This window comes from Lactuca serriola, chromosome 2 (assembly GCF_051521515.1).
Source record: "Lactuca serriola cultivar US96UC23 chromosome 2, Lser_US96UC23_V15, whole genome shotgun sequence".
In the NCBI taxonomy this organism is placed as follows: Eukaryota; Viridiplantae; Streptophyta; class Magnoliopsida; order Asterales; family Asteraceae; genus Lactuca; species Lactuca serriola.
The window spans coordinates 112,959,548-112,986,690 of NC_136409.1; the positions used below are offsets into that span (position 1 = coordinate 112,959,548).

General features: G+C 33.1%; 1 protein-coding gene, 1 long non-coding RNA gene and 1 pseudogene across 2 annotated transcripts; 2 read left to right on the forward strand and 1 right to left on the reverse strand.

Moving 5' to 3' along the window:
- The first annotated feature begins 2,824 nt into the window (after positions 1-2,824).
- Positions 2,825-3,255, forward strand: LOC145090401 (uncharacterized). The gene is made up of 3 exons (XR_013701544.1): positions 2,825-2,931; positions 3,024-3,085; positions 3,163-3,255. It is a non-coding gene; the product is annotated as an uncharacterized LOC145090401 (long non-coding RNA).
- Positions 3,256-19,692: 16,437 nt separating this feature from the next.
- Positions 19,693-22,731, reverse strand: LOC145090403 (putative vesicle-associated membrane protein 726). The gene is made up of 5 exons (XM_079028632.1): positions 22,295-22,731; positions 21,357-21,498; positions 21,143-21,263; positions 20,763-20,825; positions 19,693-19,971 (listed from the first exon to the last, which is right to left on the reverse strand). Exons 1-5 carry the CDS (start codon positions 22,488-22,490, stop codon positions 19,822-19,824), a joined length of 672 nt encoding a protein of 223 aa, XP_078884758.1. The 5' UTR covers positions 22,491-22,731; the 3' UTR covers positions 19,693-19,821.
- A 362-nt stretch (positions 22,732-23,093) lies between these two features.
- Positions 23,094-23,665, forward strand: LOC145089479 (putative galacturonosyltransferase-like 9 pseudogene; annotated as a pseudogene).
- The last annotated feature ends 3,478 nt before the right edge of the window (positions 23,666-27,143 follow it).

The window sequence follows — 27,143 nt, forward strand, 5'->3', positions numbered from 1 at the left end:
TATTAAAGGGTAGGAAAGACTTTTTAAATTGTCAACTAATAAACATACATTTTGACCTTCAAAAGTCAAACTCCAACTTATGATTTTGTTCCAAATTCATTAAAGGATACATTTTTTTTTTGCAAATTCAATACCCACTTCCATTTTTAGCTATTACCTTTATAATTTCAAAGATTAACATCAATCTTGAAACTTAACAATTACCATTCCAATTCCATCATCTAATAGCACTACTAGAAAAAAGCCCTTTAATGACGCGCAAACAATGACACTCGCTGATAGATGACGCGTATTGGTGTGTGCCCTATAAAATAATGTCAATTTTGCAAAATCTGAAGGATAGTGGACACGCATTTGTGCATGCCCTAAAATTAGTGTAAGAAAATAAAAAAAAAAAAGGAATGCGGAGGGCACCTTTCATAAAGTGTGCGTCCTCTAAATGTGTCGCTTTATATTTTTTTTGCCTAAACGCGCGTTTTTAAAGGGGGAAAACGAAATCGTCTGAAATTCTAAAATTTTGACGAACCCCGCTTCTACCCTCTCTCCGTAATATCTCCCTTTTCATTCACTCCTTCCTTTTCTCTGTAAACCCTAAGCCATCGCCACTGCCACCGCCATTGAACCTTAAAAACTCAATCCACACTAGAATCCTACAATAGAACCCTAATAATCCTTTTGAATCAGCACATCCTTTTGAATCGGCTCGTCTTCCTTTACCTCTGCACTCTCTCTCTCTCTCTCTCCATCTCTCTCTCTCTCTCTCTCTGCAAGCCCTAAGCTGCCACCACCAACATCGAACCCGATAAGCTTTAAGAGTTTGGAGTGCATCTAGAAACCTAAGCACACACTTCCGCCATCTCAAGATACCGGTTCAAGATCGGAATGCCATGTCGTAGTCCACGATGCCATCATCGTCTCCACAAACCGCCGTCAATGGCTGAGAAAACAAATGCAACTGGGTCTGGAACGAAATTAAAGCCAAAGATCGCCATCAACCTAAGCACGCACTTCTGCCTTCTTCTCCAACCCATCTCTCCTCTCCGCCACCGTCGTTGACCTACGCGCCGCCCATCAAGGAGACCCATCTGATCCTACTCCTTCTTGGTTCACTCCCAAAAGGTACATTCTTCATGTGTCTTCTCTCACAAATAAATTGTTTCTTCTTTCTGTCTTCACTTTGACGTCCCTGCAACTTCAAGGCTTCAATCAGGTTTCATTATCTTCTCTTTATATAATGATTTCTTGTTTTTGTTTCTTCTACATTCTACCCTAGCTCCAGAGCAACTTGCTTGGTGTGGAATGGACTGTGTATTGCTGTATTGGGATGATATGCTTCTGATTGTGGGCTTATGGAGATCCAATTCGCTATCTTGATGATGAACCCATTATCCTTATCCCAGAGTGTGATTGAGGTAGGATATTGTCTAACTTAAACATGGAGTTTCTTCAACAAGAGGAATTTCCTCATCCTCTATCCCATGTCAATCAATCAGCTGGATATAGAGTAAGTTCAATCATTAATATTAGTAGTTCTTTTAGTTTCTATTACTTAATTAACTTTTGTATTTTACATGTGTTGTTGCAGTTTTCATATCAGATAGGTGACTCTTTAATCTGGCTTGGAATTCGAGACATGATAAATGATGTTTGGAAGAAAAAGTTGAAACTGCGACCTATCACTTATTTTAGTGGTTCTCAAGGCTCTGAGAATGATATTCCACATGGATACATATGGAGTCCTCATCTTGTTCCTAAACCAAAAGGTAAATTTTCCCTATATTAACTATTTATTAGACTTTATTATATGAGATGGATTAATCAAATCATAATATTAACAGATTGGGGACCTAAAATTTATGTGGTTGGATTTTGTTTCCTTGATCTCACATCAAACTACAAACCCCCTGAAGAACTTGTATGCTAGCTTGAAGCTGGCCCAAAGCCAATCTACATTGGCTTTGGTAGCCTTGTGAGTTTTCTTTATCCATATAATTAGTTCTTTTATGCTTTTTATAATTTATATGATATATAAAAAAAGTAATCTAACTTAATATTAGTGTCACTTTAGATATGATTAATATTAGTTTTCTTTATCCATATCATCTGTGGTGAGTCATTGCTGCCGCTTTATTTTTGGAGGTTCTATTCAACAGCCATATTGTTTACATGTTGAACCTTGATACAAACATTTTCATGCATATAGTTGGCTCACTAGAATCCGGATTAAAAGGCCTTGCCCAACAAATCAACAATCATTTGTTTCAGATGTTCTTGACCCATGATATTAATATAAAAACCCAAGTCCAACCAGTTTTCTTAAAATGTCGAAAAGATCACAAGACAAGTATCTTTTTAACACATGATTATATAATAATAATAACATCAGCAAGACTAGAAACCAGCCCGTCCAACAGGTTGGGAAGCCGACTTACTTTCTCTGTTTTTTAACTCCTCCCCAGAACAAGTACAAATGCAGCAGGTTGGTTTTGGTGTTAGTTCACCTATCTTTTCTTAATCACATCCTTTTCACTGTTATATAGTGTATTAATTAATTTGCTCTTAAGGTGCAAATCCTATGAGAAAGTCAGAAAGAAACTAATGTTATTGGAGGCTCCTAATGTGATTACTATTTCATTGAAGAGATTTCATGTAATATTTTTTTTACCAAAAGATATTTGTGCAAGTCTTATTATGTTACTGTATTTGATTGTATTACAGTGTGCTAAATTTGGGAAGGTGAACAAATCGGTTGAGTTCCCAGAGATTTTAGACATGGCTCCATATGTTAGTGGGTAAAGTGATAAGTCGCCAGTTTACAGGCTTTATGGGGTGGTGGTTCATGTAGATACAATGAATGATACCTTTTCTGGTCATTATGTTTGCTATGTTAAGAATCATCACAATCAATGGTTCAAATTTAACGACACCATGGTATGTATTCACCATTTTTTTTTTCTAAAATACCACCTTTCATTTCTTATGCTTATGCTTATGCTTATATGAGTTATATCATGTCAATGTAGGTGAACGAGGTGGATCTTCAACATGTATTAACAAAAGGCGCATACATGCTCTTTTATGCAAGGTATTTTTATCTTTTTTTATTTTATTTTATGTTATTAGTCAAGCAATTTCATTTTTTTTGTTTACTTTGTTTTTTAGATGCTCCCCACGGACCCCACAATCAATACGCAGCTCAATAATCCAGCATCAAGATGGACGAAAACACAAAACGTTCGTTCACTCCACTGAACCTTGGCAGGCTTGCGATTACCAGCCGACTTCTTATCTTGGTTACCGATACTGGAGTCTGGAGTAGGAATCTTCCTTCTCCAGTGACAACTCGGGGTTCTTCTCAGACTCATGTTCTTGCAGCACATATAACAGCACCCAAAAGGACTCCAATGATCACATTCCGGGTGATTGGGAACATGATTAAGCAGTTATTTATGTGTTACCTAGAGAGAGAGAGGAAAAGGTCGGTGCAGTTATTTATGTGTTACCTAAAGAGCTATCATATCGACAGGGCCAGCGAGGGTAAGATTATGTCCTGATGGAGAATCTGCATAATTCAGTTTGCAACAAAAACTCATCACAATATTTTTTTAATTTGAGTCGAAAGAAAAAGACTTTTTTGTGAAGCTCACCAGCATTGGATCCTACCTTATTGCACTTTCCAATTCTAGGATTTTTTTTTTGTGGTTTTGATGCTTTCCCAGAAACAGGGGTTTGTAGAGAAGTGGTAGTAGTAGCTTAAGTGTATCTTCCTCAAGATGAGCTAGCCCAATATGGGCTATGTGATGATGATGTTTACTCAAGAAGAGTGACTGATAACTGGAGATAATTCATGAAAGGGAAGATTAATCGGACTAGGTTTTACTTCAACCAAGCCGAAGAAGGAGCTTCCAAGCTTGACAAAGATAGCCTATGGCCGGTATGTTCATATTTAAATTTCAAATCTTTATTACTCCATTATTTATCCCAAAAAAGTTAATAAAAGTGTCTGTTTTTAATACACATGCATCTGTTATCTCAAATCTTACATTTATTTTTATTTATGTTATTGTTTTTTCCGGCTTTCAGGTGTTGGTGTCAAGCTTGTTGGCAATACAGTGTGGAGTACCCTCTTTCATCAATTCTTCATAGTGATGTCACCTGAGAAATCATTTTTCTTTTTGTTAAACAAGTATTTATTATCATGTATTAGGTCAAACCATGGGTAAAAACAGCCTTACCCCTGGTTCCGGGGTTGTCACAAAATACTTGACTTTTTAACTTTGTTTTTGGTTTCATTTAGTAATAATCCTTCTGAGGGGTTGTTTGTTGGGCTGCTTCTTTCAATGTCATTAACAACAGTGGTAAGTAAAATCTTACTACTATGAAACTCTTTTGCTTAAACCTACCTTATTGACCTATAGCTGATTAAACATTAAATTAATTATGCAGGTTTTGAAGTTTTTGATGGAAAAGAATAGTGTTAATGCTCTTCATAGAAAAGTATGTTGGTATTTTAGGAAATTTGGCTAATAATTTAGTTAATTATATAAAAAAATGTTGAAATGTTACATTGTCTAATATTGGAATGATTATTTGTATTATTACATTTATCTACTATTGGAATGATTATTTGTATAACATTAACTTTTGTGTAGTGCATTGTATTATTTGTAAATGGTATTTTATTTTCCATTATGTGACATGAAATGCAAATTTAATATGAAAATAAGTAAATCTATAAATAATTTTTTTTTAAAAAAAATTTAAAATTACGATACGCAAAAATGTGTGTCACCTTTATTTATGACATGGCCTTTCTTGACAGGCGCTTTCTTGATACGCATTGTGTGTCATTAACACGCGCGTCGTAAGGTTACGAAACGCGAATGTGTGTCGTCTTCCATTATGACAGGGCCTTCCTTGATACGCATTGCGTGTCGTAAACGCACGTCGTAATTGCGCGTCGTAAATGCGTGTCGTCTATAGACGACGCGCAAAAGCGCGTCGTGTCTCTTTATGACAGGGCCTTCTTTGACGCGCATTTGCGCGTCGTCTGAGCCTTTTACGACGCGCAATGAGCGTCGTAAAAGGCTGTTTTTTTAGTAGTGTAGAATCATCTTTCTATTTAATATTTATATTTTTAGGTCATACTCAGAAGCTTTCTTACCCATCACCGACAAGAACAACAAAAATCCAAAAAATCAAGATTTGAACCTTTTGCTACTACAACTTTCTTCAAAGAAACATAGGTGATCATGAACCAAAGATAAGTTTTACACTTACAAATCCCAGAAGTTTAGACACCGAAAGAAACGGATCTTTGCATCTTTCTGAATCCAACACATCACAGTTTGAGGTTACTTGCTAAATAATCTCAAGTATGCAATATTTAATGTATAGTGTTCATTGTTAGCGGATTCGGAGGTTGTTTTACTTAGAAAAAATGTTAGACACTATTATTTATTTCTAAAATTGGGGTTTAAGTTTATGTTAATGTTGGTTTTCTTTTAAGTTTTGACCATAGGTGTTAAAAGGGTAGGATTTATAATAGAGGATGATAATTGGTGGTTTTTTTTATTATTGTTTTAAGTGTTATGTATCCTATGGATTTTAGTTTCTTAAAAGGAGAATTGATAATGGTGACTCTTACATTAAAAGAGTTTCTTGCATTTAGCCTTTTATGTAAATGCAAAAAATAATACTTCTATTGAGAGGAACATGGTATATCAAAGTTGCAATGCAATTCTTTTAGGGACAAATGCTAAAAAAAATAGTGTCTAAACTCAGGGAGTGAAACTATAATTCACTCTCTTTAACTATTTATAACACATACGTTCACACACATAGCCACACACAACTTTTTCTTTTCCTACAATGTTTCTTTTCTGGACTCAATTAATATTGGAAGGGGGTTGTACCTTAATAAATTGTATACTATTTTAATGTGCTAAATGAATGAAATAGAATTTACTTTCTTTTATAGTGTAATTAAATGCTTACAAATTACAAAGTTGTAAAAAAAAATACAATATAACAATTCATATGCTTTTCTAAATTAATGATATATTATTTTATTACATAATCAATTTTTTTTTTAATTTTATTTAAAATTAACACCCGTGGGTTCACGGGTTTTAACCTAGTATATATATATATATATATATATATATATATATATATATATATATATATATATATATAAAACTATGAGTGGGATAATGCTACATGTAGGATAGAAATATATAATCAACTAGGTTATAACACGTGGAAACCACGGTTGGTATATTTAAAATTTTTATATAGATAAAAAAATAATAAATGTCACAAAAAAAAACTATTGTCGATTATAAGTAATTATGAATTAATTTGTTAAGCAAAACAAACATAATAATGTTATTTGGATATGATTTTGTATTTTCAAAATTTGAATTGAGTTTGATTTTGTTACCAAAAAAAGAAAATAATAAAAATCATAGGAAAATGTCATGTATCAAAAAGACATTTTAAAAAACTGACACGTGTCATTTTTAGGTTTTATATATTAATAGAAGGTAGATAAGGTATGATATGAAATTAGAACCTCGATCGAAGTTTGGAATTAGGGTTGAGAGTGATTTCAAAAATATTTTCGTTGTAAAATGAAATAATCCAAATTTGAATTTTATAAAGGTGAATTTCACAAGACGACACAATTTTGCGAGAGGTACTACAAAACTGTAAAACGTCGACGTTTTTGTTAATTTGCAAGCTTACCTTCGAAATTTTATAGTTATTTGAAGAAAAATCTTACCTTTTGCTTAATTTAATAAAAAAACTTAATATAATTGTTTAGATTTGTCAATTTCTCTTATATATAGATAGTTTACTTGATAAACATTGGCTTTTAATCGAAGATATCAAAATGATATTACCATGATTTCATATCATAAGGCGGATAAAAGGCAAGTGTTATTTCATGACACCTCTCTCTCTCTCTCTCTCTCTCTCTCTATATATATATATATATATATATATATATATATATATATATATATAGTAACACCCATGTTTTCATACCAAGTACATCCCAAATATTTTATTTCTCATTTAAAAATTTACAATAATTTTGTTGTACATTAGTGCTCTGGAATACAGGTAGTTATCATAAGGATTGTACTGGCCTCAAGTACAAGATCAAGTCGGGCATGACAATAATATACCTACAAAATAAATCATCATAATAATATAAGTCTCATGACTCAACATCTCCATGGCTCAACATCTCATTGGCTCAACATCGCCTTGGATCAACATCACCTTGGCTCAACATATTGATGGATCAACATGTTGGACCATGTTACTCCATGTTGCTCAAAGTTACTCCAAACCACCTTTTGGAAGATCCATTCCTTTGTCACTTGATCTGTGAACCCCAAGTATTCAATTGAGTTCTAAGTGCTCCATTAAACCCAATTATTCCATGAGAATGCTCCAAATGCTCAAGTCACATTTAACTATCTCCACATTGACTTGAGCATCATCCGAACTCCACCTCGAACACGAAATTTCTATCCCTTCTTGCCATCAAGCCCCAAAGAGGCTTACCTCCTATGAATATCATACAAGTCCAAGCAAAGCTTTAACTTCTCTGTAGGCAATGACTTTGTTAACATGTCTGCTAGATTCACCTTGGTATCAATCTCGGAATTGAGAACTTGTCTGTTTCTAAAATGTCACAGATGAAATTCAATCTGACATTAATATGCTTCGTCTTCTAATGATATATAGGATTATTTATAATATTCAACGCGCTCTGACTATCAAAGTAGAATGTCGGCTTCTCCACTTTCATACGAAGACTCTGAATAAGCCCATGAAACCATATATCCTCCTTTATTCCTTCCATCATAGACATGTACTCAGATTTAGACAAAGCAAAAATATCTTCTAATGTTGACTTCCAACTGATGGCACATCTGAACAAAGTGAAAATATATCATGTATGTGACCTGCGATTCAACAAATCACCTCCATGATCAGAGTCAGCATATCCAACCAAGTTAGTCTTCTTATTATCTCCATACACCAAGCAAACATCCGTCGTTCCAAGTATCACATGATCCACTTGACAACTTCCCAATAAGCCTTCCCTGGATTACCCATAAACCTGCTTACCACACTAACTGAATGAGCCAAATTAGGTATGGTATAGACCATTACATACATAAGACTTCCAATAACAATAAAGTAAGGAACCCTGCTCATGCACCTCCTTTTTTCATTAGTTGTGGGTATAATATCTGGACCAAGTTTAAAGTGAGTCGCCAAACGCGTTCCAACTGGTTTGGACTGATTATAGTTGAAAGACTACATAACTTTCTCAATGTACTTTATTGAGAAATACACAACCGTCTTGCCCTTCTATACCTTTTAATCTACATCCCCAGTATCTTCTTTGTTGCTTCCAAATCCTTCATCTCAAACTCATTCTCAAAGTCGCCTTCAAGTCATTTATTCCAGCCATGTCCTTGGCTACGATGAGCATATCAACAACAGATAGCAATAAATATATGTAATAATCTCGTGACAATTCCTTTGAGTAGACACAATTATCAAACTGGTTCCGAGTGTATCCATGTGAGATCATGAATCAATTAATATACCATTGTCTTGGAGACTACTTCAAACCATATAAAGTTTTCTTTAGAAACATACATGATCCTTCTTAGAATCAAGTAACACTTCTGGCTGGGACATATAAATCTTATCTTCTAAATTCCCATGAAGAAATTTAGTTTTCACATCAAACTGTTCAAGATCCAGATCAAATGGACTCACCATGGACAAAAGAACCCGAAGAATTGTCTTCCGGTGAGAACACCTCGTGATAATCAATTCCTTATTTACGAGAAAACGCTTTCACCACCAACCTTGCTTTGAACCTAGCTGGTTCAACTCTTGGTATCCCTTCCTTCTTCTTAAAGATCCATTTGCATCCCATTGGTTTTGCTACCATTGGTAATGCAACTATATCACATGTTTCACTCTTCTCTAATGATTTCATTTCTTCATTCATGGCCATCAACCAATTTGTTGCTTCATTACTCGCCACTGCCTCTTTACACAATTGAGGCTCCTTAGTGTCAATGTCTTCTCCAGTTGCTAAAGCAAAAGCAATGGAGTCAAGGTTACTAGAATTTACACATCCTATATATCTAGCAGGTTGTCGAATAACCCTCTTTGATCTCCTGTTTGATATAGATTCTTGCCCATCATCCTTCCCGATGTCACTAGCTAGTGGACGAAGATCCCATGGGTTGCTCTTGGGTTTCATCTTGTCCAATTTTTTTACCGCCTCCTTGCTCTTCATCACTTATCACATATATGTTTGGAGTTTGAGATGCAAACTCCACCTTCTGGCTAGCACCCTGATCTTCGTTTCCTGCTTGAGTTGTATCACCTTCTCCCTGGTTACCCATAACAGATTCATCAAAGGCTACATCTCTGCTCATGATAAATTTAGGAGTTCTTCTTCTGTACACCACAGTCGATAACCTATTACTCCTGTCGCATATCCTAGAAATATGCACTTCATTGCCCTTGGCTCAAGTTTACCATCATTTACATGAGCATATGCAGGGAATACAAATATTTGTAAACCATAATAGTCAGAGGGTTTCCCAGAGCATACCTCTTGAGGAGTCTTCAAGTAAATAGCAGTTGATGGTGATCTGTTCACCAGATAGCAAGCAGTGTTCACTGTTTTTGCCTAAAATTGCTTAGGTAAGTTAGCATGCACCTTGCATGCTGCATGAGTATTTGGTTCATCCATTCTGCCACTCCATTTTTTGTGGTGTGTGGCCTACAGTACGGTGCCTCAATATACCCTCTACCTTATATAAGTTATCAAATGGAGCGTTGCAAAAACCCAACCCATTGTCAGTCCTTAGAGTCTTGAGTTGTTTTCCAATCCTTTTCTCAACCATGGTCTTCCACTCCTTAAACTTCCCAAACACCTCATATTCGGTCTTTAGAAAGTAAAACCAAACCTTCCTTGAATAATCATCAATGAACGTCATAAATTAGGGGCATCCTCCTTGAGACTTCACTAGTGTAGGACCCCACATATCTGAGTGAACATATTGTAGGATTTCCTTGCTTGTGTGATGCTTTCCCTTGACATAAGCTTTATAAAATTTTATCTTCTTACTATCCTGTCCACCAATTAGTCCTTGTTTACTTAGAACTAAAATGCCATTCTCACTCATGTGTCCCAACCTATGATGCCATAACTTTGTCTTGTCATCGCCTACATTCAAGGATTGAGAGATAGCCACCGTTCCCATAACTATACTTCCTTCTAGGATATAAATCCCTCCACAATTCATCTTCCATTTCATTATAACTAGAGAACCTTTGGTCACTTTGACCTAGTTACCTTCACCAGTGTACCTCATCCTATTCTTAGCCAACATGCCAAGAGAGATCATTCTCCTGAAGTTCCGGAATGTACCAACAATCTAGCTTCCTAACTATGTTGTCATGTATCTTGGTCTGCACCATGCCACTACCCTTGATACTTCTCACCCAATCATCACTCATTCTGACTGGTCCATCACACTCTTTGAAGGAGTCGAACTAGTCACGACTGTATGTCATGTGATAGGATGCTCCAGAATCCACGATCCAAGCATCTACAAAACTAGATGTACTAACAGTCAGTACATCACCATCGTCCCCTTCATGATTACTTTCCTAAACCACAATAATAGTGTTATTAGTACTTGATTCACTCTTGATCTTATTCTTCAACCATGGACAATTTCACTTGAAGTGCCCCTTCTCCTTGCAGTTAAAACATTTCGCATTCGATGAACCTTTAGACTTCAATTTAGAACGTGATCTCCCTATGTTTCCCCCTTTCCTCTCTTTCGTCCTTCCTCTCCCTGCGAACAAACTAGAAATGGAAACCTCCTCTCCAACTAAAAATTTTCTTTTCAGTTCCTTGGACACCAGAGAGTCCTTCACATCATTCACACTGATCGTTGTCCTACCATAGAGCATGGTATCAACAAGATTCTCACATGAGTTCAGAAGAGAACATAAGAGAATGAGTGCTTGATCTTCATCTTTAATCTTCACATCAACCCCTTGTAGATCCAAGATGATGTGATTGAATTTATACAGATGATCTTTCACTTTGGTACTTTCAGACAATATAAGAGTGTACAACCTTTGGTTCTGATACAACATGTTCGTCAGTGAGTTGTTCTGGTACTTATCACAAAGTAAATCCCAGATCCAAAAAGCAGTTGTTTGATCCACGATCTCCCTTAGTACTTCATATGTTAAGCTCAATAGAATGGCACTATGTTCCTTTTTCAGAATGTCCACCTTCTTTTCAGCTGACATGTCCTTTGGCAAATTTTCGCCTCCTTCCAGTTCCACTGCACATCCTTGTTGAACCAAAAGAGCTCTCATCTTCACCATCCATAAAGTGAAGTCATTTGAACCATTGAACTTCTCCAAATCAAATTTGTGACTAGACATCTTCAATCACAGGAATACAAACCGCAACTCTAATACCACGTGTTAGGAAGTAAAGTGGATAACTAGTAAAACCAAAAGCACACAAGATACAATATTCTTTATTTTAGAGCTCTCAAACAGAGGTTACAAGTACAATTTTCATAGAGATTCGCCTAACACTCTAGAATTCAAGATATAAAATGACCTAGCATGCATCAATATTTATATTTGAGGGATCAGACCTAAAATCCTAGTGGGCCAAGCCCATTGGCCCATAGGCCCATGAATAGTGATACCCAATCATATTCTGCCATGCAACATCTTCTAGAACATTCTTCCATGTCATACAACCCATGCACATCAACAACACACATGATGAACCACCTTGACCATAGTGGAGCATCATGATGCACAGGTGGCGCATCATGAACACTAATGGTCCAACATCTATCATGGTGGCACAACATGGTGTATTTCTTGAGCATGATCATCTTCTAAGCATATATGGATCAACATGACACAACAAAGGAATCAAGATGGCGCACCATGTACCAAAATGGTCCATGATGGCGCAAATCTTCTCAATGGCGCAACATATCATCAAGATGGCACAATATCCTCTTTGGCACAACATCTCCATAGATGAACATCTGCTTGGCTTAACATCTCCTTGGCTCAACATCACATTGGATCAACATTTTCATGGCTCAACATCACCTTGGCTTAACATCGCCTTAGCTCAACATCTTCATGGCTCAACATGTTGGACCATGTTACTCCATGTTGCTCCAAGTTGCTCCAAACCACCTTTTGGAAGATCCATTCCTTTGTCACTTGATCTGTGAATCCCAAATAATCCATTGAGTTCTATATTGAGTTCTAAGTGCTCCATTGAACTCAATTACTCCACGAGAATGCTCTAAATGCTCAAGTCACATTTAACACTACATATTTAAATGTTATACAATTGCAATTAAATGACTTTTCCTTTTTGTTAACTTTAACTTGAAATTTAATCCTTCAAAATTTCATCCTAGTCATACTATCAATTCCATCTTCATTCGGATATTGTTCTAAAAAATAATATGTGTTTGTCTTAAACAACATAGATATCATAAGCATCATCAATTGTTTTATTTATTTGAGAATAAGATATCAAACAATAGTCTACGAATATAATAATGTCTCAAGCAAAATAAATCCTTAAACCACTTGTTATCATATACAAATAAGTTCCATCTACAAATATAATAAGATATCACTTGTTTTATTTAGTAGTCATCTACAAATAAGTTCCATCATTCTTTAAAATGAATCCGATAAATCTTAAAATTCTAAACAAGAGAACTCTCTTTCCTTTTGAATTCAAAATTGTTATATAGATCCCAATAAACTTATATGAACTAAGAAATATCAAAATTAACACTTTTATATATCGATATATGAACTAAGAATTTAAATATATTTATTGACATGAATATTGTAATCATACATACTTATAAATTAAGCTAGCATTTTTTCTTGAATTTCATGCATTTGAAACCCCCATTCTTTTTTCCTTTCACCATATTCATTTGAAACTCCCATGACTTTTCAATTTCTTTATAATAATAATTATAATTTGGTAATTAGGTTAAATAAATATCAAATCTAAAGCATATTCATATTTAAACTAAATTTCAATATTAAAATAATATCTTTAATTCTACTTATAAAATTATGTTTTTTTTAACTTTTAACATAGTATACTTAATTTATTAGTTTTAATATATTGTTGGATGTAAACCATTATCATTTTAAAGGTATAATTTTTGAACAATTTGTATAAAATACTTAAATTATTAATTAAAATATAACATTATAGGCTCAACTTAAATATAAATTTTATTGAACTTAAACAACCCAAAGATTATTTTATAAATAGTTAAAAATGATAAATTTTAGTGTCTTTCTAATAATGATTGTAAATTGGTTAATAATTTAAATAAATATCAAACCTAAAGTGTAATCATAAATAGACTAAATTTCAATTTTAAAATAATATCTTTACTTCTATTTATAAAGTTATGTCTTTAAATTTTAAAATATTATACTTAATTTATTAGATTTAAAATGTTGTTGCATGTAAACCATTATCAGTTTAAAGCTGTAATTTTTGAACAGTTTGAACAAAATACTTAAATTGTTAATTTAAATATAACATTACAGTGTAACTTAAATATAAATTTCAGTTCCACTAAAAAAACCAAATAGTATTTTGTAAATAGTTAAAAGTGATAAATTATAGTGATAAATGCAAAAACTAAATTGTAATATCAGTTTAACTAAAATATTTCCTAAATATATTTATATAATCGTTAAAAAAATTCAAATAAGTAGCTTAAAATAACTTATAATAACAATAGTTAAAAATAACTCTATATAAATGATTATATTGTTACATTTAAAATCAAAAAATAATGTTTGATGTTTTAAATAATTATAATGATAGAAATTAAAACATTAAGCAAATAAATTTTAAAGAATTAGTTAAAAATAACAACTATAAATAATATCAAACCATATATAATATTTAATTTTATTGATGTGTAACTCGCGAGTAGAAGTCATTCAAACGACTGGGATTATGACGTTATAATAGATTTATATATTATCATATAATTCAAAGTAATCAATATATTATATCAAATTAATATACAAATTATTATATCAAATTTAACAACAACGTTAATGTTATATTTTAAAATATATATATATATATATATATATATATATATATATATATATATATTTGTAAAGACTTCAACTATATAGGTGTTTTTGCGCATTACAATGTCAACTCAAATATAAATTTTAGTTCTATTTAAAAAAACTAAAGAATATTTTGTAAATAGTTAAAAGTGATAATTGTAGTGATAAAAGCAAAAACTAAATTGTAATCTCAATTTAACTAAAATATTTCTTAAATATATTTTTATAATCGTTAAAAGTTTCCAAATAAGTAGCTTAAAATAACTTACAATAACAATAGTTAAAAACAACTCTATATAAATGATTATATTATTAACTTTAAAATAAAAAAAAACAATGTTTGATGTTTTAAATAATTATAATGATAGAAATTAAAACGTTAAGCAAATAAATTTTAAAATATTAATTAACAATAAAAACAACTATAAATAACATCAAATCATATATTATATTTAATTTTATTCATGTATAACTCGCGGGTAGAAGTCATTCAAACGATTGAGATTATGAAGATATAATAAATGTATATATTATCATATAATTCAAAATAATCAATATAGTATATCAATTTAGTATATACAAATTATTATATCAAATTTAACAACAACGTTATAGTTATATTTAAAAAATCATATATTTGTAAAGACTTCAACTATATAGGTGTTTCTGCGCAACGCGCGAGCATTCGCCTAGTAGTTCTATAATGAATGCTTGTTTGTAAAATTAATACATCATTTCGAATATACAAATTTCATCAAAGACCTAACAACGTAAATCTATTTATTGACATCATTATCTCAGTTATAAATTCTTATAAAAACTAATAAAATTAATCTATTTTTTGACATACGTATTATAATAATTCTATAATAAATGATTGTATCTACAATTAAGGAATTATGTTAGAATACACAAAAATTATTACAAAATAATATATATTATATTTAAAAAACATGTAATTGAATACCATAGTAACAACAATGCTTAATCAGGGTTGGCCCGGCAACCTGGGCGACCGCCCAAAGCCCATGTTTTTAAGGGCCGGAAATATTTGGCTATATATTCTATATATTTAAAAAAATTGTATAGTTTCCCAAATCCTAATTTAACCCAAACTGAAATTAGCACAAGAATAAAGAAATTATCTTGATCGATGATAGATGAACGCGCGTCTGGTAAGGGTAGGAATGGATGAAGATCCAAATTGGAAATTAGAATCGAATCGAATCAGCATCATCGATAGCTGAATCGACATCTACATCTGGTAGGATATTGTGCATTGTTGACATCTTGATGCCGCCTGCGGCCTCAACATCAGAACTCACAAACATATTCAAGTATCACCTCTTTTCTCCCTCAGACTCTGCTTCTCACTCTCGTTTCTCCTAGACTCTCGCAATTTCTCATTCCTCTTCTGCCTCTCAATCTCGATTCTTGAACACACCATCCCCTTTTGACTTTATGTTGATTTCTAAATCGTTAGGACTTATGTAAATGACTTTAAGGTACGTTTTTTGTTTCTGAAAACATATAGATTTGTATATCAGTTTTCTATTTTTGATTTTTTATTTTATTTTGTCTTCTCATGTAAGTTTGTATATCAGATTTCTTTTTCTTGAAGATGATAATTGTCATATCTGATTGTTGTTTCTACATCATATTTCCGAAGGTGATTAAGTTATAGATTTTTCACCCATCAATGTAAAATGTTTATAGATGTTTGTATGTTATTGTATAATTAGTAGTTTTATGTTCCAAATATTTATTTTTTCTAATTTGATTTTTTTAGTTTCAGCTCTGAATATTAGATTTCTTACTTGATAAGGTAATATGTCAATAAAAATTTTATGTTATCATATTTTTTGATTTTGTTTTATCTGTAATTTTTATGACTTTTGTTACTGATTTTATTTTTTATTTTTTAGTTTGTGTTTGTATATGAGACTTCCACAAATTTGAGATAGAAATATGGTGTATTCATTTCCTAAAGAAATCTTTAGTTAATGATAATGATAAACAATTTCCTAAAGTTTGCTATTAATGACAATGTATTTAATGTATGATGTTGATTCAAGTGACTTTTTTCACCGACTTAAAATGTTAGCAATGTTGAATTTTTGGCTATATTTATGTTTATGACGCTTTTTTAATTATTTTTGTTATTGATGTATTTTTTTTTTCAAATATTAATTATATTTGATTTTGAGGGCGCCTTTTTACTTATCGTCAATATATGTTTGGACCGGTCATGTGTTTAATGTGGTAAGCTACAACCCAACCATTTCGGTTTTATATATGTTCATTCTATGAGAAAATAGCGACGAAGGGAACAATTGCTATTAACTTTGCGTGATGTATGCTTCTTTGAATGGACAACCTCATGGTCCATAGGTCGCATAAGATTTTAGTGTATGGACAACCGCATGATCCAATTGATCGCATAAGTTTTTGGTGTGTAAAGTAATTGATACCTGAGATAATGGTGCCCGAAAACTAAATTTGACACCATCTTTTGTTTTTTACCATATCAACCTGAGGTTCTATTTATTACGGAGATGTTCCCTATAGTTTAATTACCTATGTGAAAATTTTAAATTACTTGTTAATTTTTAACTAAAAATGTAAAAGAATCTCTCTCTCTCTCTCTTACATTTTTTAGTTAAAAGTTAACAAGTAATTTAAAATTTTCACATAGGTAATTAAACTATAGGGACCATATCTATAGTAAATAGAACCTCAGGTTGATATGGTAAAAAACAATTAGACTTAAAATGTAACTTTATACAAATACAAGGACCATTTCTGTAATTTATTCTATTTCTAATAGCATTAATCCGTGACCACCCGAATTGAGATTTATGGTCACCTGTCATATTTATATAAGTTTCATTATATCTTTATCAGGCGCTTTTCATGGATTTCATTTGGTTGGCCAAGAAATCATGCATTTGGTTCCACCCAAGATGTTGGGCATTTGACCTATTAATATTTGTAGTTTTTATATTTAATTTAATTCTTGAAATCTTTTATTTAGAATCATTGTAGCATGTCATTGATTAAGTTGAAACAATATTGATATAAAATAAAATAATAATTAACTAAATATATAAAGTGGGTTCATTTTGGTTTGACAAAATTGCAAGAATGCCCCCTGTGGTATGTCAAAACTAGCAAGTATGGTCCAAAAGCGTTTGGGCTTGCAAAGATGGTCCAATAGTTTGGTTTTGTTGCAATTTTGGTCCAATTTGATTTGAACTTTTTTGTATTGACGATTTTACCCTTTATTATTTTATTTTACATTTTTGTTTTTATTAGAACAATTAAAAAACTATTAAAAATAAAACAAAAATAAAATACCTCTCTCTCTCTCTCTCTCAATTGGTTTCAAATCGTTCCTCTCACATCGTTCTTTACTTTTCCTTCGTCTACAATGGCTTAAGCTTTCCAGATTTCTTCCCCTTCACCAACGTCCTTCCACTGCCACCAGAGAAGACAACTTACCACCACCGGAGAAGACAACTTATTGCCTAGCAATCAGTCGCGAGGGTGATTTCGGTTTCCAGAGGCGAAGACGACGATGGTGGTGGTGGATTCCGGTTTCCGGTAACATTTGTAGTTCACCATGTACAAGATCGACGGGGTACGAGGTCGAGTTGCAGCGGACCTTTTCGTCGTGTCTCCTTCACCCTCAACCATCGTCTTTTTTGAGTAGTAGTGGTTGTTCGTATATGTTTCGCACCATGTGCAAACCCACCAAAGATCCAACCTTTGTTCATGACTGCACAACCCTTGTATCTCTCTTGCAAAAATTGATTCCAACATCATCTCTGTGATACACTGCCATCACCCTAATCTCCAATCGGTAATGTGATTTTTTTGGATTTGATGTAGGGTTTTTCTGGTTTTTTCCATTTGAAATCGGGTCTTTTGGGTTTAATGAAGGTTTTTTATAACCAATGTTTTGATTTCTTTTCCTGATACAGGTTGTTATTGAGGCCTAAAATCAAGTCTTTTATTTGGGAATTGATACAGTTTCATAAAAAATGGTTTGGGTTTCTTTTTCCAGTTTGATCATTATTTTTCTTGGTATTAAGTGATGGTTGGAATCTGAATTTCGTTCAATCTATTTTTATTTTCAAGGTTTGATTCAAGTTTGATTTTGGTTTGCTTTTAATTTCAAGTTTAAGGTTTCCTTTTGATTTAGTGTCGTTAGATTTGGTATTCGTGATTATTAGCGGTGTTGTTGGCTGACGGTCGAAGTTTGTTTTAAGAGTGGTGATGTTGGACTGCAGATTAAAGGGGAATGATGTTGGATGGTGGTCAACAAGAGAGAGAGAGAGAGAGAGAGAGAGAGAGAGAGAGAGAGTATTTTATTTTTAATAGTTTTTTAATTATTGTAATTAAAAAAAATGAAAAATAAAATAATAAAGGTTAAAATCGTCAATACAAAAAAGTTCAAATCAAATTGGACCATACTTGCAACAAAAACAAACTATTCGACCATCTTTGCAAGCCAAAACGCTTTTGGACCCAACTTGTTAGTTTTGACATACCACAGGGACCATTCTTACAATTTTGTCTTTTGGTTTCTCGATTCAACAAATTGTTTCAAACCATTGTTACAATAAGATGTTATAACAAAGGTCATCTTATATCCTTTCACAAACGTCACATAATCTAAGCTTACTCTATTTTTATTAAAACATTTGAAATTTTAGGATTCCACTTTCTGCTATTAAAACATAAAATTCATATCGACAATTCATCCATGTTGAAACTTCTAAATTTTTATTTTTTTAACATAATTTTTCATTTTAAATCTGTATATTTCATATAGTTTGCTTGCTAAATGTTGGATTCGTTCAGAGTCCTAGTTGAACTAAGTTCACTAGCTTATACAAATTAGATAATTGAGCTGTGAGATCATATTTATGAATATGAAATGAGAGCTGATTCGTACACAATAATTTTTATCCATACAGAACAATTAGTGCTTTAAAATGTTGTATTGTACAACTATATAATGCATAAATTGTTATGTATGACAAAAAACTATTGTGTACGAATCACTTTCCATATGAAATACATCGAAATAAAGCTTTCATATTCTGATACCAACCGGATTAGAAATTCCTCAAAGACTTTTTTTTTTACCAACCATAAGGACCATTTGTGTAGTTTTGTCTTTATTTTATAATTTAGTCCTTAAATACGTGTAATTTGCCAAGCATTCATCACCACTAAAAGTGCTTATTACAATTTATAACTTCAAAAACAGCAAAGACCAATCCGAACTTAATCCTTTATTATATGATATGCTTTATTACACATAATTGTATCTAATTATGACCATATACAACCTCACAAAATCACTTACAAAATCCAATAATAGCCAACAAAATTTGTCACTAAATTTATCAATAATATTCTCATTGGTGGTGAACATAATCTTATTTAAATCGTGGTAAAAAAAATTAAAAAATGTATCCGATCAGTGACGATGACAAAATGCACCGATTTATGAAAACTTTACTAAAACAATTTTCTAATTATCAAAAAACTTTCCTAATTAAAGCATTTGAACCCAGGGCAGATTGAGAGAACAATGATTAAAATCAAAGCAATGATGATTCCAAAAACTATAAGTTTCACTTTCATATTCTGAAACCACATCTTTCTCTTCATCTTTGTTCCTTGTTTCTTAAAATCTTGTGCCTGAAACATCGTACCAAATTAAAAACTTAATCTAGTATTATCAAACATGGTTTTTCTTTTTTTTTTTTTGTCTGCAAAAAGTGGTTAGAAGATAATGTGTGTGTGTGTGTTTTTTTTTTTTTTTTTGACATTTTTTTAGTTACATTTTTGGTCCTTGTGTATACTGTTTTTTATTTTTTGGTCCCAAAATGTTTTCTCTTGCAATTTTAATCCTTATTTGAGGTTTTTGTAACATATTTGGTATATGTTCCAAATAAATGACTATATTTTTTGGACCAAAATTGCAAAAATCGATTACACTTAGGGAGCACAATAGTCATTTTATTTAAAACAGAGACAAAAAAACGTTACAAAAATCTCAAATACAGGAAAAAAATGCAAGAGAACTTTTTTGAATGAAAATTGAAAATTAGCTATACTCAGGCCCAAAAATGTAATTTACTCTTTCTTATGTTTTTATCAAGTCATACTTTGAAAAAATCTCTCCAGTTGTAGAATTGTATTTTCATATTTGGATGACATTGATATACATGAGTAATTTTTCTTTCTTTTCCAAATACAATGTTATAATAGGAAGAAATGAAAGTAAGATGCTACAAGCAAGCAAGAAATTAATTAAAGTAGTTTGTTATTTATTGCATTTACCCTTCTTATATATATTACTTCTTTAAAACACGAGAAACACGTTTGAACATTATATTGTGCAACCTATTTTGTTATTTATTTTCATAAAAATCACTTTTAAAACTATGAGATTTAGCATCCAAAGTAAATTGTTATTTTAGACATACCTGGTTGCGAAGATTGTCGGTTTTATCAACTAGTAGTTCAATCTTTTCACCACGATCAAGAACCTGAACAAGAAGACAAATATTATTCAATCCAAATTTAGTTAACAATTACATGTTTAAAATAATAACGTGCTAAATGCAACACATTTAAATGTATTTTCTTTTCTTTTTTATTATAATATTGTACTTTCACATTGTCCATATTAATACAACGCAATTAATTCTAAATTATTTCTTATTATGACATTTCATTTTGACAAATCTACTTATTGTAACAACGTGGTAACCAGTTTAAAAGGTTGCACTTTTTTTATTTATTTATTTATTATTATTATTTTTTGCAATTATAACCTAATGTTATGCTAAAAAAGCCAAGTTACCTTCTCAATATTCTCCATCATCACTCCCTTGACTTCAGAAACCTGAGCCTTGACCTTAGCAACCTTGCTGATCTCTTCAGGATGAGAGATACAGTAACGCATATGCTCCTTCATTTTGGATCTAAAAAACATCAAAAAGATCAGAACTCAAAAACATTCATCAAAAGATAGATACACCGATATGTATATAGGATATATGTGCATAAATAAGTACCCAAAGTCTCGATTAAGGCCCTTGGCATTAGCAGTTTTGCCTTTTCCTGTCCCATATCTTTTATAAAAATCATCCTTAATCCGCTCCAAGAAAGCAATGGGAAGTTCCCTTCCAGCTGATTCAACCGCAACAACACAGTATGCTACAACGCGCAATGAAAGTCTAATTAAAGTTATGCATGACATAACATGAAGACATTGTACTGTATTAGACTGAGATTGAGACTGATTCTGATATAATAGTACAAAAGTTGCAATTTTTTATCCCACCCAGAAATGGAAGAGAGTGGGATTCTCATTATAAAAAATAGCCATAGAAAGGTTGTTAAATCATGTCATGTCTTGTCTTACCTTACCTTGTTCCCTTTAACAAATGCAACTTGAAAGGACAAACTAAACCAATATTAGATTCACCGGGAATATAAAATGTAAAATGAAATATTTCAACCCAATAATCAATGGGTAGTTTGTGAGGGACACTATTTATGCTATTTATCATGTGACATTGTTTTAAATGATTTTTTCCACATCACTTGTGATCCACATTTAAAATTCGTACCACTTCCGACAAACATTTAGATGCCTACAAACTAAAAAAAAATAATCTTTGAATGAAAAAACATATAATCATATTGCAGTTACGAAATCCAAGAAAAGCTACAAATAGCGTTTTGTGAGTAAGACTAAAATTCACAAAATTAAAGATTGTATAATCGTTAAACTCTCACAAACACACATCGTTAAGGGTCGTTGAATGTTAATACAATCACGTATTCACATAACACAAACATTTTCCAAAAATATAAACATGCAAACGATCCAATCTTGGTGATTGCTTTCAACAAACAAACATACGCATGTCATCATTCATAAAACAAATCCAAAAACCGATGAAGAGAAAACACAGATCAAACAAAAACTCAAATCAAAATCACTCACTGTATCCTTGGTCGACAAGGTAATTGAAGGTGTGGCCATCGCAATTATACGTAAATCTGTTGTTGGTTGAGGGGAGTTTCTGAAGACATTGGGCAGCGACGCTTTGAAAATTTCCGGTGAACTCGGTGTACTCAGCAAGGATCACGGTGCCTCTAGCTACAAGGCTATAGATTAGATTTCCAGGTTGTGGAGGCATCTTGTTGTTGTTATTGTTGTTGTTCTTCTTCTTCTACAAAATGAAATCAAGTGGAATCGAGAGTAAAGGAATTAAGAGTAAGTCTCCGGGAGAGTGTGATCGGAAAACGATGATGAAAGGAGAAGGGTTTGTGTGGATGGACGTGAAATTGTTTGTGAGAGGAAGAGAAATTGTAGGAAAATGTTAGAGAGGATCAGGCGGGTTCCTTTTGAATCCTTGACGTTTGCATCAAGGTCACTTGGTCGTTTTTCTTTTCCGAGTAAATAGAAGCATTTTCTTCTTTTACTATTTTTTCGTTTACTTCTAAAAGTTCTTGCCATTTTAAGACATGAAATTGAAATGTATTTTATCTTAAGTATGTTTTAACTATAAAATAAGGAAGCTATTCTTCCACTTATTATTTTTTTTTTATTTATACAAAATTTGTTAGTTAATTGACAATTATACCTTTTATTTAAATATATAGTGTATATTAAACTTTAATTATCGTTCCTCACGATGCTCATACTTCTCATTCCTCCTTTGGTGCTGCAATCTTTAGCCATCTTCGTCCATGTGATGTGTGAATGCAATGACCGGCGAGTCCATTAGTCTTAAACACGACTCGTTGGAAACATGTTCCTGTCATTCAACTTTAAGGTTTACATTTTCCCGGAAGACTCAGTGTGGCCCTTTAGAACCCATTGAACTACGCCCATAATTATTTGGTGATATACTTGAGCCGAGTGTAAATTGTGTTATCTAGCTTGACAATGACATCGTTTTAGTTGACAATATACATAAGCTATTGAACATCACTCTGCTAAACAACAACCGTGTCATCGAATATCTAGAGTAAAGTCACACAAACTTCACAAACTACTTCACATACTACTTCTGCTCCAACCTGGTAATGTCACCCACATTCGGGTTACTTCAACACCGGTGTAATGGTAATGGATACGAGAAAATGGAGAAAAGGAAACTATCGTCGAAAAATTGAAACCCAGATGGAAGAACACAGGAAAAGGAGGATATAAGAATTAAGGCCGCTAGTGTTTGTCGGGAATCCTAAACCGATTGATCACCAATAGAACCAACATGGATTCAGATGGGAAAATGTGAAGGGTAGCTCTCGGTCACTGCATTTCGGTCCGATGAGTTTATTACATTGCTATGAAAAGGAGGAAGATTGAGTGTTGTGAGCATGGTGTGGGTTGTGTTGTTGTTTGGAAACAGAAACAAGCCGACTCCTAAAAAAGCCTTTGAATAATTAAAATATATTGTATGATTAAGTAAGGGGTATAATTGTCAATTACTAATAGATTGTGTGGATGGATGAAAATAAGCACCAAAAAAATTAGCTCCTATAAAATAAATCTAAGACAAAATTTTGTGAATGGTTCTTGTGGTTTACCAAAACAAGCGAATACAAGACAACTATTGCAACTCCTATGTGCGTGGTCCACGTGATTTTTTTTATTTCTTTGCTAGTCCTTTCGGCCAATGTCGTCTCATTTTAGAAATTAGTCGACTCATATGCCCCTCAAATGAGGAGCAAGTTCATCTTTTTAGTTTCAATGGATACATGGGTTGTTTTAAACCCTTTTCACGTATATCGACTACTTTACACCATTTATTAAACCAAACATATTCTCCCCTGACTTTGGTCAATCGCTTCATCCCTAACTTCTTCATGAGTAGCGTCAATGGTTTTATGTTATTATTGAAGCCCCACCAATGTTGTAACATCATGGATATTTCTCATGTAACACTCGGTTTCGAATAGTTTCATCGTGCGGGGCCGTGACCCAATTATCAGTCATCACAAGGCTTTGGTCCTTGGAGAAGGAATGATTTTACCCTTCTTGGATGTGAATGTTATGTATTAAGTGATGCAAGTGTCCGATGGTGTTTCCGGAGTCCAAGAGTATAATCGTAATTTGATAACTCGACCTTTTATGAATTTTGGATTTTTGTTCGAGGAGTATTAAGGCTATGGTGTGTTTTTAGAAGCGTAGGGCTCTTCGCCACCTTTCCATGGATATATGGTTCGTTGGAAACAGACTTATAACGAAGAAGTTATGGTAGTTTGAAGTTTTGGCAAGTTTGGCCCTTGGTGGAATAAGTTGGCAGATTAGTCCCATGTGCCGAGCAAAGGGACGCGTGGGTGGACCAAGTACGCCCATCGTATCTAATGGTATGCCCCATGTAATGGTCAGTGTGCCAAACCTTATTTTTAGGGTTTGGGCACTATATAAAGATCATTATAACCTCAAGACTCCCTCATGTATCAACCTCTATTGTTCTAAAAGCCAAATTTCAAACGCTAGCTTCCTCCAAGAGTGTTGTGAGCTCTTTGTGTGCATCTTTAGTGGGTTTTGCTGTTCATTCAAGAATTAGAACTTGATGCAAGGTGGTGGATCGAAGGTAGGCTTGTGGATCTGGGCTCTCTTCTTCATTTCTAGCTCATTAGAGGTATAAAGCTCTACATTGCTCATTTGAAACTTAGATTTAGTATTATATGAGTTTTGGTCCCATTTTGGTCTCATGGGTGAGATCTAGTGGTTTTCCACCACTCCAGGAGCTTTGAGTTGCTACTCTTAGTATCTTTGAGGTCATTAGTTCATAAAGATGTTTGATTGATGTTTAAGGATGGACCATGCATGTGTTAAGGTGATTTTTCTGGGCCTTAAAGGATTAATTTGCATTGTTGGTCATCATTAAGACATACAAACTGATAAAGTTGCCAACTTTATTAGTTAAGAGTGTATTTCGAAGGCTTCATGAGGTTTTGGGGCCAAGTGCTTAAGGGTTTAAGTCATGAATTAAGTTTGGATAAGATGCATCTACGCCTAACGTACATCTTAGTACGCCTCGCGTACTAAAGGATTTGGCAGTACTCATAGCATGAATGACCTAATGCCATTTTAGGCTTGTTTGACATTTTGGACATTGGGCTTTGTTTTTGAGTCTTAGGCTTTGAGAGTGGGATTTATGAGTCTGGGAAATTACTTTTGGATTTGGACTCCTATTTGGATTAGATTATGGGCTTTCCTTGTGGGCCTTGGTGGGCCCAATGGATTTGGGCCTTAGTGGGCCCAATGGTTTTGGACAATTAGTGGGCCTGGTTAGTTGGGACATCTTTGGTCCTAGTGTTGGAGTCTAGCCTTGTTTAGTTATTGATCATGGTGTTGCGTGTTTGGCTCAGTCGGGAGTCGGTTAGCAGTAGCAGCGACACTGTAGGATTAATCGTGTAGCGTTTGAGGTGAGTCTTCTCACTATACTTAACTATATGGTAATGCATGTGTGACCGGAGGATCTTATTCATATTAATGACCAGAGGGTCTTATTCATATTATTGACTGAAGGGACTTATTCATATTATTTACCGGAGGGTATTATTCGTGTTATCGACCGGAGGGTCTTATTTGCTTATACTAATATATGTGTTATTATACATTCTGTCTTTGTGACTTATGTTGTTATATTATGCTGCATATATATATATATATATATATATATATATATATATATATATATATAGAGAGAGAGAGAGAGAGAGAGTTATGATCGGAGGGTCCATACCGAGACGTGAGACCGGAAGATCTTCACTGAGACATATAACCGAAGGGTCCTCATCGAGATTTAGCAATGAGAGGCTAATTATTTGTGTATGTGGTATTTGATGGGTTTTGAGCACTACAATATTCCTATGGTGTACATGCAACCCTAATGATTTGGATGTAGGTTTTTCTCAAGTTATACATGCAATAATTACCTAAAGCATAAACCATAATTCTAGTATACATAACTTCGAAATTGGTGACAAAACCAAGTTAGATGAATACCTTTTCCTTGTAGCTAGTTGATCTTGAACTTCAAGAGATTAGAGCCCTAATTTTTGCACCACTAATGAGTCATAAACACTCAATGCAAATAATGGAGAAGGAGAGAGGTGAAAATCGGCCACTTTAGGGTTTCTCAAGCTTAGAGCTAATTTAATCATGTATGAGGGGTTTTATATAGCTGTGGCTGCTAGGGTTTTTAGGTGGAAACGCTAATACCTTGCTTAGGCACAAATCAGCAAATGGACCCCCTCTTTAGAGCCCTTGGACGAAATCTATAGGGCCTCCCTATAGGATTTCATCCACTCCACTCTATAGAGTCCATCAACCTAGTTATGTAACTATCAATGGGTTACACAACCAGTCCCTCTATTATTAATCAGTTCTTTTAATCTTGAAATTAATGTCAAATTAATTTCTGATTAATCACTAATTAATAATATGATTTCCAAATAATATATTAATCTTATAATATATTGATAAAATCATTTTAAGTACCAATCTATTATTTATATAATAAATCTTACTCTCTTTCCACTTGTCATCCTATCAAATTGCATGAGTGAAGGCAACCCAAAAGGACCATGCTCATAATCAAATCAAGTATATACCATATATTGTTATGGGCTTAGACACCTAATCCAACAGTCTCCCACTTGGATAAGTCTAATAACTATTATTACAAATACGACTTCAAAATATGATTAGCAATTGTAGCTCTCAAAAGCCGCTGTCTAACTCTAATCTTATTAGTGACACGTAATTTAGATAAGGGATAAAATATTCCTCTATTCTACAAGATATCGTATGGACATGAGACATGGAT

What these genes read in the sequence shown, in the direction of transcription:
- LOC145090403 (XM_079028632.1), bottom strand. Translation starts at nt 22,490, where the DNA reads ATGCCTCCACAACCTGGAAATCTAATCTATAGCCTTGTAGCTAGAGGC. An exon ending in CCTTGTCGACCAAGGATACA is followed by an intron (nt 21,499 to 22,294) that starts GTGAGTGATTTT and finishes TGCGCGTTGTAG; the next exon opens with CATACTGTGTTGTTGCGGTT. An exon ending in TGATGGAGAATATTGAGAAG is followed by an intron (nt 20,826 to 21,142) that starts GTAACTTGGCTT and finishes CTTCTTGTTCAG; the next exon opens with GTTCTTGATCGTGGTGAAAA.